This window comes from Desmodus rotundus, chromosome 4 (assembly GCF_022682495.2).
Source record: "Desmodus rotundus isolate HL8 chromosome 4, HLdesRot8A.1, whole genome shotgun sequence".
Lineage (NCBI taxonomy): Eukaryota > Metazoa > Chordata > Mammalia > Chiroptera > Phyllostomidae > Desmodus > Desmodus rotundus.
In genome coordinates, this window is record NC_071390.1 from 126728952 (window position 1) to 126743261 (window position 14310).

The window sequence follows — 14310 nt, forward strand, 5'->3', positions numbered from 1 at the left end:
AACTTCAGCAATTCCCTTCGTGGTACATTTCCATACCAGGCAACTGCCTGAGAAGTAACTAGCCTAGAAGTAGGATATGGGTAACACGGTCACATGCAGTCCCGCTATTTTTGATAGCTTTACCTCAAAGGAGGTTATAAAGACACAAACAGAAGAGAAAATCACTGTCATTACTTATTTCAGTAGCAAATGATGATACACAACCCAGTTTCGTCAAATTTTGGGATGGAGAAATGTCTTTTGTTAGGATAGAAATAAAAGATCACTTTAATTCTATTAGGTATTTTTTACACTTGCCTTGTCAGCAATCATTCATTCAGTAGCCTTAATTATAAGCAATAACTTACTCATAGGGAGGACAGAAAAGTGTATGAATTCATAAGATGATGTCCCAAGAACGTTTCCTACTGAGAACTCAGCCACTGAGGTGGTAAGAAGATACAACCTTCCAAGCTGACTCACCACACAACACTTTTAAGGCCTTTGCTCTTATTCTTTTCCAACATACAAATGAAACTCATTAGCTTTAACATAAACTAATTGCAATGATTCCTCACCAACCCCAATCCTGAAAGAACCTACAGATTTTTTCCACAGCAAATGGAAGATAGCAAAATTAGATACCTACTGCTAAAGGGAAAGAAGGAAGATCACATTCCAGTAACCACACAGCTACAGCCACCAGTTCTCACAGCGCAGGACACACGTATGAAAACACACTTCCACCGAAGTAGTAACACTGAAGCTCGTAAGCTCCTTAATTAAGTCATGTTCTCACAGGATGGCAAATGCAAATTAATCATGTCTCCTTATAACATACCAGGACTTGATGTAATAAAAATATATTTGGCTTATCCACATACTCCAAAATAAATACTCTTAGGTAATCTGCAACCTGAACCAAGCCTTCATTTATTGACTATTTACAGGATAGTGGTTTTATATCTTAGCTGGTAATCAAAGATGGTTATGTATTGAGAGAAGACATAATCTCTCTTTCAGGTATCTCCTCTCAGAAATGTGGGAAAACTTCATGTTAAGAACTAGAATTGCATCTCCTAGTAACTGTGTAGCAATCATCACCCTGAGAACAGGAACAAGGCAAAGAAAGTATACAGGACTTTGATTCTCCTACACAGGTGCACATAAAATTAGTTTATTAAAGACTACATTTTGAAGCCAGCCATTTTGATCCAATATTTAAATAACAAGCTGTTTAATATTAAAGCAGAAGATACCGCCACAATGTAACAGAAGTACAGCTTTATCCATAAACCCTCCACACAATTATACATAAAAGCTGTTTTTATTTAAGCAAGGCACCCCCTACTTGTTCTACAACATGGGATGTGCGACCCCACTGAAAAGCAAAGGAGGGGACTTAGATGGTTTCCTATCTAGCACTGGTTTAGATTCAAGTGAAGCCATCAATGTCTGTACCAGTAGGGACTGTTTTGACACGTCACTTCGCAGCTTTGAGACTAACACCCCTAACGTTTACCCAAAACCAAAAAAAGGGGAGTGGGGGGATGTGTTCAGACAACCTTTAGGTTGAGACTAGAATTCCCTCCTGAAGTACGCAGGCACTAACATCAAATGCCAGTAGCACAGGCTTAGAAAGGCAAAACGTTGCTGAAGATACGAAACAGCCAAACTGGTGTCATTACACGCACTAACCTGTGGTATTTATTTTTTTTGTTTTGAATATTGTTTTTTTTTTTAAATTCCTACCCCTAAATCATCAAATACACCTAAAATTATAGCTACTCTGCCAAACCATAAAGGTTCAAAGGTCTGAAACCTTTCCTTGCTTTGGTGGGTATTTAGTTAAAATAAATCAGTATTTTATTCCATAGGAAGTTTCACATCACAGCCCTCAAACAAATCATATTTAAAATAGGGGAAAGATTTTAAAGGACAGTGCTGAATAAAAATATGCAGTCTTCACATTGGCTAATGTATACTCTATGAAAACAAATTATTTAATCATGAAATAAAGACCAGATTTTTAAATCAAATCCCATCCTGGACAGTTTAAACAATATTTAAATTTGTGGTTTATTTAATCCCAAGCTGAATCTTCCCTTTTTCTTTCTAAACAGTCCACTATGGAATTTTTCTTATAAGCAATTAACCCCAAACCCTAAAATCCCTTCTCAAGCAGTTGCTGCTAAAAAACTGGAGCTTTATATCCCACATCCAAGAAAGACGTGCAGATGAGATGCTGCTTCTTGCTTCATCCTGAAAACAAGAGAGAGTATTGCAAATTTACTGAAAGTGAAAAAGTGTTAAACATGTTCCTATACCATTTAAAATATATTCAATTTTTTTTTTTGTTTCCAATTTCATGAAATTTATCTGACAAATCAATTAAGTGAGGTAAAGAAAATTAGTTGGGCATTAATATTTGCAGCCTGGTATGAAGATAAGATTTTTTAGGTTGAACACAGAATATATTTTACACAGATTTTAGCTATATGTAAATATTTAATATCATGAGATTATGGGGCTTTAGAGCCAGAAACAGCCCATGACAACCATTACAAAGAAATTCCCCACTTGTTTTCAGGAAATCATTACAGTTAAGTGTCCCAAAGGAAGGCAAGAAACCATGTAGGAACTATATATAGGAAAATGATTACAATGAAATATATTAAAAGATTTTATAGGATAAAAAAAGGCATCATATAACATTTGGTCAAAGGAAAAGACATCAAGACACTGTATTTCATAGACTTGTCACAGGTACATTAACTCTATGACATCACATACTTCCTAGTACAGCTGTATTTGTAACACACTTCAGGGACAGAAACAGTGAGACACTAAGTGTATATATCACTGATTGGTCCTGGGTTTGAATGTATCATTTTACACATCTTAAAAATATCTTAGAACTGAGGAAATTAAAATTGTTAGGAAGAAAAATGAATGCAAGCACATTTCCAGTGTATTATGATTTATAGTTACTAAAGGAGAAAAATTATTTTCAGGCATACAGAATGATGAATGTTGAGAAAGATGCAAAAGACTGTACATGGGGAAAATACTCAAAACTACTATACTTTCATAATGAATTATTTCCCAGGAGAATTTCATTCCCTATACTGATGTTTCAAGTATCATTACTAGTTTCATCTTTATTAAAGAGAATGGTCCCAGCATTTTACAAATTTGTGAGTTAATAATTAATTTATCAATCGAAAATAATTTCCACAATTGTACCTCTTAAATTTACCTTCTCATCTGGAGTCTCTAGAAGTCTTATTTTCCCTTTGGACATGAATTCAGGAACAATTCAATATACCTATGTTCTGAGAATGACAAAGTAAAAGATTCATTTCAAAAAGCTGAAAAGGCAAAAATAATATTGTAGCCATTTTTCTTGTAGTTCAGACAGAAACTCAAATCTTTCCCCCATTTCTTCCTTAAGTAAAATCAAAGACAAAATTAAAAAATCCTAACTAACTCTCTAGACAGAAATATGCAGGACAATCAACAGACAAATGCTTTTCATTATAATATAATGTTTCATCCTTTTTACATTTAATTTAGTAGGATTGATAAAATATAATTTTCCCAACGAAATACTCTAGGCAAAAATCCAAAACAGAACAAGGCGTTTGTGAGTGAAGACACCCATCAAAAATGACGACAAAAAGCATGGGCAGCACTCACGAACGTGGGACCGATCCTTGAGCATCGCTGCAACGGCATCTTCATGGGTATCGAAGTGCACATCAGCTTCTCCGGTGGCCTTCCCACTGGAACTGTATTCCATGGTGATTCTAACAGGCTTCAGTGGAGCAAAAAACTAAACAAAGGAAGTCAAAAAGAACATTAACGGTACTAAGTCCAATTTCTAGAAGTCTCATGGTTCTGCATTTTCTTTCAGACTTTGATTCACACGCTTTGATTAACTTGTTTTTAGGAAATCTCTTTAAGCAACAAAGTAGACATCTACCACCTCTTCCGCCTTTACTGATTTTCTTAGAACTCAACATTCATTTCGAACATCTGTTCACAGAGAACTTAAACTACAAATACAATACTACACAAAAATAGTTCTCAACATTTTTTTATACCAACAAAGACCACTTTTATTATTCCTCCCACACACATCCTTCCCTGTTTCTAAAGACTCTCTTCTCCGTCCATCAAATACACTTTATTTCTTAATAATTCATTTTTACCATTTTTTTCAGCAGACATATACCTGTAACCAGTTTCTTATCAGCACTACATACACAGAGCTACCACCTGAGTGGTTATCATTGCAAACCAAAGCAACAAAATGTAATGCTTTAATCAGACTGTGCAACCCTCATTTAGGTAAAGACCTGGTACCTATCAGGCTTTTTGAAATAATAAAGACAACTGCGGCCCCACTGCTAACTGAAGACTCTGGGTTTGCATCTATCTTACGTTTATGCCCTCAAGTTCAAGTCAGTACGGGCTTTGTTGCTTTATCTTTCCATTGCATACAGTATCTATTATAAAATAAAGTTATTTTTTAAATTCTTTTTCTCAAACGTTACGGAATCATAATGCAAGACGGCCACGTGGTCTAATGAAAATTCCCAGCATTTAGGAGTCCTGAATTCCTGTCTTGTATGTGACTGTTCTGTGGCAAATTCCCCTGGGGCTGTTTCCTAAACTCAAACCTGACTGTGTTGAAACCTTTTAGAGAAAAACGAAACTCTCTTTGAATCAAAACCTGTATCATACTATTCTGCATCTATAAAATCTTACTCACTATACATTTCACCTTAAAACCTAATAACGTCCAGTCCTGGCTGGTGAAGCTCAGCGGATTGAGTGCTGGCCTGCGAACCAAATGGTGGCCAGTTTGATTCCCAGTCAGGGCACAAGCCTGGGTTGTGGGCCAGGTCCCCAGTGGGGGATCTGTGAAAGGCAACCACACAATGATGTTTCTCTCCCTCTTTCTCCTTCCCTCCCCCTCTCTCTAAAAATAAATAAATATAAATCTTAAAAAACAAAAAATAACCTAATTACATCATACTTCTCAGGTAAAGAAAATGAAACAAGCCTCAGCAATCATGGAGATGCCATCTTACTGTCCATAGATACTCCAGAAATACTGTATTCTCTTTTTTACCTTCCTGAAACTAAGCGAAGTTCAATTTTAGAACTTTCATTCAAACCTATTGAGATTGCAATCTTACGGCCACACACGTTTATGATGTCTTGGGCATTGGCTTGGAAAGGCAATCCTCTCATGTGAACACAATGCAGCGAGGACGTAGTTCCAAAGTCAACAGCCTCCGGAAGCTTTTCTGACATGTCCTTAGGCAGTTCTGGGAGGTGGAACAAGAAGCGCAGTCAAGAGCATAACAGCTTCAAGAGTTATTAAGAGATTACAATTAGGTATGACCTTTCTGTCAAAATCCTCAACTCCTCTTGCACCAGTAAGAAGGGCTCTAATTTTAAAAATCAAAATGATTGAGATTCCCGTCGCTTTACGAGTATCACCTGAACACCAGTAAGAATTTGGTGCCTCAACCCATTACCAGATTATAAAAGAACATCTTTCTGTAACAACAGGGAGGAGAAAAAAATGGTTATTAATGAAAAAAATAAAGGAAAGAGTAACTTTCTGGGTTATAGGTGAAGGAAGGAAGGGGGGGGGGGGAGTTACCAGGATAGTCCCAGGGCACTGATTTAAAAAGGATTTATCAAACTTCAAAGATTCTAAACGTTGCTTTGGAGTTAGGAATCAAAGGAATCACTTAAAGAGGAAAACAAAATTCCTTACTTCAGTCAACATTACTGCTCTCTATCCAGTATTTTCCCTCCTTAGTCTACTGACATTTTACTTCCTTTTGTTATTTTTGTGCCACCCAGCTTTCCTGACATAGAATCTATAAAAATTATTAAATTTAAAAATCTTAAGAAATAATAAGCCCTTCTACATATATTCAAAGTGCACACTACACTCAACTCAATTTCCTTCTTTGATAGTCTTACAATTTCATACAACATGGTAAAAAAAATTTTTTAACAAACGTCAAAACATACAACACAGACTCAATTAAGTCTCAACAAATGGCAAGTCCTTACCTATTTCCTTCTCATTTTCAAAAGCTGTCATAGGTCGAACATCCTCATTTACTTCGTGTTCTTCAAAGACCACTTCCGGCTCAGTTATATACTTAGCTGAAGGAGATGCCATTTTCTTTCCCTTGTAAGAACCGACATATGTTCGAACTTCATTCCTTCTGCTTGGAAATATCTCTATATATCTATGTCAAAGCAACAGAGAACAGGCACAAATAGTGCAAAGTAACCTTACATTGGACTCATTTAAAATAAAACACGCACACATAATATTTCCAACAGCTTAATGAAACACAAGCACCCCAAGATAATAGGTAATCCTGTGGGTGGAGAGGAAGTACTCTCAAAAGAACAGATCACTGATGTTATCACCCCGAAGATAAGTTTTCTTCATATACATTTTAACAATATTTTCTACCTTATTTGCTTCAGGAGAGCAACTATATTAAGGGCAATTGTGTGTAGGCAAAGAATTAATCTGGTAAGACAGGTTTGGTACTGAAGCCCTAAAATTCAATTCTGTGAAAATTAATCGTATCTGTGTAAGATATTGAAAGTCACAGTGTATGAGAAGCTAACTTCCTCCAGAACTCACTAAGTGTCCAGTGAGAATTCATGAACTAAATGTCAATTCTGACCTGCCTGGCAGGGAGTCTGTCTATTAAATCCAAGCTTCTGGACTCAGTTTTCTTTTCTCAACACTGCTTTTCCAAATCAGGTTATTAGGCTTGAATTGTAAAGAGCATTTCTATTTACAGACCTATAAAGATTAGTTGGACAGCATTTTAAATTTATTGAAGAGATTTCTACATTGCCTTAACATTCTCACCTAAAATAACTCTGACGTGTTTTTCCAAGAGACATATAATATGAAGAGTGGTGAAAGAAAATGGGGGGTGGGAGGGAATGCTCTGCATATACTTTTTAATTAAAATTGCATACAGACCTCTGAACCAATTCTATAAGTAATTCTGAAAAAGGCTGTGGAATGACTTTTTTTTAATTTCAAAGGAGTCAAGTGAAATGTCAGAAAGCAACAAAAAAAGTGGCTTAATATTTGACTTTTGAGTCCTCCTCCAAAATTAAAGCCAAAACACAAAACACCCATCACTATTTGCATACAATATACAGTACACAGAATCATCTCATAGGGGTGTCCAAACTTTTGGCATTTCTGGTTTCTATGCCACACTGGGAGAAGCGTTGTCTTGGGCCACACATTAAATACACAAACACTAACAAAAACTGATGAGCAAAAAAAAAGGTTTTGAGTAAATTTATGATTTCATGTTGGGCCATATTCATAGCCATCCTGGGCCACATGTGGCCCATGGTTGGACACCCCTGACAGAATGTCCACATCAAAATGTTAATCTGAACCAATTCAAGACCTCAGCCCTAACTTCCAGTTGTTAGGGAGTAATACGGGATACAAAGGAACACGTTAAATGACACCATGAGGAAGCAATAAGATAAATATAGTATGTGAGATAGTGTACAGGACAATGGACCCAATTTCTTCAAAAGTCCACAACACTTAAAAGGGGGGAGGGGCCCTAGCTGGTGTGGCTCAGTGGACTGAGCACCAGCCTGAGAACCAAAGGGTCCCCAGTTGATTCCCAGTCAGGGCACATGCCTGGGTTGTGAGCCAGGTCCCCAGTAGGGGGCACACAAGGGGCAACCACACATTGATGTTTCTGTCCTTTTCCTTCTCCCTCCCTTCCCCCTCTCTAAACATAAATAAATAAAATCTTTCAAAAAAATTGCATGTGCACCTGCTCATAAAAATTTTTTTTTTTTAAAAAGGGGGAATGGAATAAAAAAATAAGGGGATTTGCTCTACCTTAAAAGAACTGCAGATATAACAATCAAATACAGTGTGGACTATGTCTAGATTCTGATGTAAAAAAAAAAAAACTATAAAGACATATTAGTTATAATTTAAAAAATGTGATTATGGACTGGCATTAGATAATGAATTGTTGCTAATTTTGTTAGATATGATAATACTGGGATCATGTAAGAAACATATTTTAAAGATACATACTGAAATAACGGATATAGCAAATTACCACATCAACAATTCGTTAATAGGCTTTTGAAAGCTCAGCATACTATTCTACTTTGCTGTGTTTAAATCATTTGACATCATGTCACAGTACAGTCATCAAAATGACCTGGTGATGACAGTCCTGCACAGGTAGTATCTGCTTTACTCACCGATTACCTATCTCTTCCCTGTGTTTCAATAGGGCTTGGTTGGCCATTTCTGGTTCTTCAAACTGCACATAGGCTTCTCCTGTTTTTCTTCTCCCTCTATAGTCCATCACAAAAGTAATGTCTACTATATTCAGTCCTAGGACACCCAAAAATTATCACAAATTAGTGCTGCTAACAGGAGCTTTTTTTATCCTTAAAATTAACAGTCATCCACATACTAATTTTTTTACTTTATTAGTAAAATTTGGGAGCTGCTCTACCAATCCCAAAGCCAGATACATGCCCAGCTGGAAGAAAATTATTGTGTAGCCAACAATGAGTAATACCTACACATCCGTATTTGCAGAATGTGTAGCGTCCCAGCATTTCATATACAACACAATTCTCTGTCTCTCCTTTTTTGTGATTATATACTAGGGGAAATAAAGATTTTGACTAGCTCACTACTAACAATGCATGCTTTACAGCTAAGAAGTAAATGATAATGCTACTAAATCATGTAAACTGCTACTGTCTTAATATGGACACTGTTATGAGGGGATATTTTACCTCAATAGTAAAATAAACCCACGTGAACTATTTTGCAGTCTCGACATCTTGATTACCATGCTAGGTCAAAACACTCATGTAATCAACGAATACCGGAAATTCAAATGAAGAGTTCTCTCCAAAAGAACCTAATATAATATAACTGCATGCAGTTGTCTAGGAAAAGGTTCATGTAAGACAAAGAAGTAGACAATGGGGGGAAAGATATGAGGCCCCAGAAATGTAAAACTGAAAAGCACCTGCAAAGAAGTCTACAATGTCTTTCTCATTGCAACTGTAAGGCAGTCCTCTCAAACGAACCACACCATCGTTTACCACAGGCGAAGATTTGACCTGCAGGCTCTTCATTAAGGCATCCACATCTTCATTGTTGATCTCATATACTACAAAGCAAAAGCATAAAAGGTATGTCGAATTTATGTAACAAAGAAAGCCTCCGAAAAAGTCGTACTTGGTGGGATATCCAAGAATTGGAAAACTAGCCTTTTTCCTTCTTTATGTACTTCTTTGGACTTTATGTACTTCTTTGGAAAAAACAACAAATGACATTTATTGAATATTTACTATGTGCCAGGAGACCCTCATTTAAACAGCACCAACATCTTCACTTTATAGATAAAAGAGAGACAATCTCTGCGCTCCGTTCTGCACCCTGTAGAAGGTTGTATTCCTAATATCTAACTACTTCGCGATTGCTAAGGATGAAATGAAAGCGCCTTAGAAAGTACAGAGTCTGATGAAATGATCCTGAAAACCCACAAGGGGACGACGTCACATACCTTCCACGTACCGCTGCCCCATGTACAGGCGGTGCTTTTCTAAGGCTTTCTGCACATCCTGCTCTGACTCCATTTCAATTAAGGCATCACCCCTTCGCTTCCCATCTCTATTTAAGAGGAAGTGTATTCCATTCTCACCGTTGCGAATCCTGCAGTCTAAAAGTATGTGAGTAAAAATCAATTAAAACCAGAAATCCAACTTTTAACTCAATTATACAAGTCACTGGAACACAATCCTCCAACAAAACAAAGCAGGAACCAAAACACCCTCACTGCAGCCATCCAAATACCAAGGTCATGGTCGTCTCTAAAACATTCCATGTGAGAAGAATAAGCAAAGTTTACTGCACGTAAGGTCATGATCTCCTGATCATTAAATGGTAATTTAAGCTACGCTCAACCAAAGAAATGGATTATGTCCTTCCCAATGCTTCTATGGTTACGTTTTATGCATAAGTGTCTTCTTTTGTCACAATTATAACCAGAAAAACTCTAAAAAGCTCCTAAAAGTATAATTTTGCTACCATAATTTAACCTTTCCCCCTTTTTATTACTAAGAAAACACATCTTCATACTGCATACGTCTAATGACGGGAGCAAGTAGAAGATGTAAATGGCTTTATAAAATGCTTGACTACACAATGCTATGCACATTAAGGTACTTAGTACATGTCACACTGTTTTTTTAACATTTAAGATAGGATCTTCTAAAACTCTCTTAAAAGGAAAATTAAAAATCAGTTAGATAACAGAAACGAAAAAACCAACAACAGATTTTTAAACCTTCCAAACATGTTATTATGGCAACGAGTAACTTAGTGTAAGTTACTAGTATTAAGTGACTAGTACCTTAGTCACTTAATACTAAGTGATCTTGTATGCTCAATGTATGTATTACATAAAGATCTCTTAACCCATGTTCCCACTAACGCATTTCCACTAACAGGTTTGTCTTTTGATCTCTACATAATAAAACTTCAGAGAAAACTGGTTTTATTAAATTTTAGACTTAGCGTTAAATTTTTTGTCATCTTAACGTTAACCTTTTTGTTGCATTCGGTCTTGAAACTGGTGTATATCACCAACGGTATCCATAGTGTCACTCGGAACATACATGCAACCAGCCAGATGAGACAATTCTCGACCATCAAATAAGATGTTAACAGCACAGTTTAAATTGGATTTTGTGGGACTATCTTCTACTCAGACAAAATTATGTATTTAAAACATACATAAAATATACCTGAAAAAAAGCTAAGCACATCTTCTACAGTGCACGACCATGGTAATCCTTGAGCTCGAATGAGATACACATCATCCACCTCCTCTCCTAACTTGGGTGGAGCCAGTTCATACTCGGCGAGAGGTGGAAGGTCTTCCAGGTAGGTAGTTTTAGACTCCTTCCAAAAGAAATAAAGAAACATAAAAATATTTCTGTGACAACCTACTTAGAAAATGTTTACTTCTGCAAACTAATGCTCTGGATGTTCTTCTCAGAGGATAGTTACTATCTCAGAGGCAAGAAATAAACTTCACAAATCTAACTCATCCTGTTTTGGTTTAAATTGTGCATCCTAAAGCAACAAGCAGGCATATCCTAATGGTTAGGCAAGACACAAATTTTATTCAGGACTTGTTTTGAAATTCTTCAGTCCCAAATTACACTTCAGAATAGTGTTTTTGCTAAGACAGAACAAGAGGGGGCCCTTCAATTTGACAAATATGTGAGTGCCTCCTACTCAATGCGTGCCCTATTAGGCCCTCATTTGAAAAAGTTTACCTCCTAGACCAGAGGTGTCAAACGCATTTTCACTGGGGGGCCACATAGGCCTCGCAGTTGCCTTCAAAGGGCTGAATGTAATTTTAGGACTGTATACATGTAACTACTCCTTAACAGTTAAGCCAGAGCTCAGCGCTACCGCTGGGTAGAAACAAGGTGCCGGGCAGGATAGCACAAAGGGGAGGGCTGGATTCAGCCCATGGCCTTGTGTTTGACACCTGTAATCTAGGCTAAGACAAACATACAAGATGAGATGCTGTAAGTGTTAGATGATACAAGATATTGTATGAATTCAAAACAGAGCACTAAGAGAAGCATCAAGACGTGGTATCAGATGGACCTTGAAGGAAGGACAGACTTCTGACAGTGACATGTGAAGGAAAGGGCATTCCGCGTGAGAGGTGAGGGGAGGAAGCAGTATGAACAAAAGCCCGTTTGCAATACAGCAATAATCCCATTTGGCTGAACTGTAGGGTCCAATTAGGAGCCAAGGAAGATGAGCTGGCAGGAGGAACTTTGTATCAGTTAGCAGAGGGTCTTGAGTGTTAGTTAAGTTCTGTGTCTCCTTAACCTGGTAGGCAAAGGGGAGTTAATAAAAGACATTTAGAAGTGGATAAATCAACAAGAGAGCAGGATGCTTGGAAAGGTTAACCTGTCAACTAGTATGTGAGACCAACCGAATAGGAAAAAAAATCATAAAAGGAGTTATGTGAGTTGACAGGAGCCTCAGACAAATCTAAAGAACTCTATTTTACAAAACTGAGCAAAAACTGGAATTTAATAAGATTCCAACAAGTACCATAACATGACTGGGAAGACAACTCGAGTCTTAGGGTGTGCACTCTACTGGGCTAAGGAAAGAGATTCCTTTGTACTTGCACTGTTCACATGAAGACTCATGTCTAATTCTATGGAAACAATGATAAACGTAAACCTCTAGCAGAGTTCTAATGCATTTTTAATAAGAATGCTACCAGCACTACAATTAACATGGGAAGACAACTCAGGCTTTAAGATAAATGACTTGCACTCTACTGGGCTAAAGAGAGGTACTTCACTCCTTTGTATGTTCCCATCATTTTCATGAAGATTTTAAGACGTCAGTTAACAAATGTCAGCACAGTACATAACACTAGTAGAGGCTCAACAAATATCATTATACTCAATTTCACAGGAAAAAAAAAAAGATTAGCCTGCTTACAAGGGCTTAATAGAGATGGTTTGTTTTTTAATTAAGGCAACATTCCCCAATTTCCCAGAATTCCACAAACATTAGAAGCTTTTACAGAAAAGGGCAGCAGAAAGTATTGGGCCAGGATTCAAGTCAATTAGCTCAGCCACTGGCAGACAGCAGCCATGCTGATTAGTCTCCCAGTTTGCCCAAGTTCAAGGAGAAACGCAAAGTGAATTAAGATATATATGAACCCAAGGCTTCAGGAGCTGAACAGTCTTAAGGTGTAGTGACATTTCCCAGATGTCCTGTAACAAGCAGAAAGGTTTCTGCAAGGCACAAAATAGTTGCAATCTGAGTTCTTAAAGCACACACTGACTTTAAAAAAGACAACATTCCTAGACCCTCGTGTCCTAGACGCCCCCTCGCCTCGCCTCCCCTCCCCCAGTCTGTCTCCGCACAGCCCTTTTCGGCGGCGACCCTTGGTCGCAAAGGACCTTCTTTCTGCCAACGAAAGTGGAGTGCAGAGGTGACCTTCAGTAATCTGGGGCAGCCCGCCTTCCCTAGCGACAGTAGAAAGAGCAGCGTTGGGGACGAGCCTCCTTCCCCACGAATCCAGCCCACGCAACTGTGCGCGTGAACCTTCACACAAGCGGGCTGCCCAGGCCTAATGCTCTGGCTGCACGAAAACTCCCACAGCTCCGCGGACTCAGCCTCCCAACTTCACAACCTGCGGACTGACGGCGAGAGGAACGCAGGATGAGGGCGTCAACAGCCTCCTAAAACCTACCATGGGCCGCAGGAAACAAGGCCTCAACATTCACCCCCAGCCACACTTACACGCCACAACCGACCAGACTCACAGAAGAACAAAAAGGGAGAAAAGCCGAAGCCGGGGAGAACCCGGCCCCGTTCCGAGGCCCAATAGGAGGACTGGGCAGCCGGGGGCGGGTGTGCGGCGCCGGCCGCGGCTCCCCGGCCGCGCACGCCAAGCGCACCGGAGCGCGGGGACGCGTGCGCGGCACCCCTCCCCCACCGCCGCGGCGCCCACGTACCTGGCTGTAACTCCGCGCCGGGCCCGCGGCCGCCGCCAAGGACTGCGGCAGCAGAGGGGCGCGCAAGGCCGGGTAAGAGGCGGCAGCCGTGGCGGCGGCGGAGGCGGCCGCAGGGGGAGGCCCCGCCAGTCTCCCGGTAGGCGCAGGTCCGGCCTGGAGGCCCCGCGTCTGTGAGGCGGCGGCCGCGGCGGCCCCGAGCAACAGCAGCAGCCGGCGACGGCCCGAGACCCCCGAAGGGAAAGAGCCGGCGGCCGAGTAGAAGGGCAGGCAGGCGGCGCCGGTGCGCCGGCAGCTGCTGCAGTTGCAGCCGCAGCCCCGGAGCAGCGCCCCGAGCACCCAGCGCGTCCCGGCCATGGACTCCGGAGGCGGCGCGGGGCCTGTAGGCGGCTGCGGCTGCAGCGCGAGCGGAGAGGAAGTGGAATCCAGGGCCGGGGAGGGGCGCCAGGCACATGCGCGCCGGCACCCGGGTCAGCTAGGAGTCGGGAGTTGGAGAGGAGAGAGCGCAGCTCCGCCCGGTCTCCGCCCTCGAGGCGGAGCTGCCTGCCTGCCGCCGGAGGGGGGCGCGGCGGGGCTCAGGCAAGATGGCCCTTCCACTAGTTGAAAACTGAGGTCCGGAGTTGGCAAGGTGAAAGCCTTCCTATTTTGGAGGTATCCCAGACATGGAACGCCGGTCTAGGG

The 14310-nt window shown here is 40.2% G+C and overlaps 1 protein-coding gene across 2 annotated transcripts; it reads right to left on the minus strand.

Moving 5' to 3' along the window:
• Positions 1 to 896: 896 nt before the first annotated feature.
• Positions 897 to 14078, minus strand: GRSF1 (G-rich RNA sequence binding factor 1). 2 transcript variants are annotated; one of them, XM_053922545.2, is made up of 10 exons: positions 13633 to 14078; positions 10870 to 11026; positions 9627 to 9782; positions 9087 to 9230; positions 8299 to 8434; positions 6082 to 6263; positions 5197 to 5318; positions 3679 to 3814; positions 3239 to 3314; positions 897 to 2241 (listed from the first exon to the last, which is right to left on the minus strand). In XM_053922545.2, the coding sequence occupies exons 1-9, from the start codon at positions 13984 to 13986 to the stop codon at positions 3265 to 3267; spliced, it is 1437 nt and encodes a 478-aa protein (XP_053778520.1). In that variant the 5' UTR covers positions 13987 to 14078; the 3' UTR covers positions 897 to 2241; positions 3239 to 3264. The 2 variants fall into 2 exon arrangements, with proteins under 2 accessions (XP_053778520.1, XP_045041337.1); XM_045185402.3 differs by lacking the exon at positions 13633 to 14078 and adding an exon at positions 13368 to 13479.
• Positions 14079 to 14310: the final 232 nt, after the last annotated feature.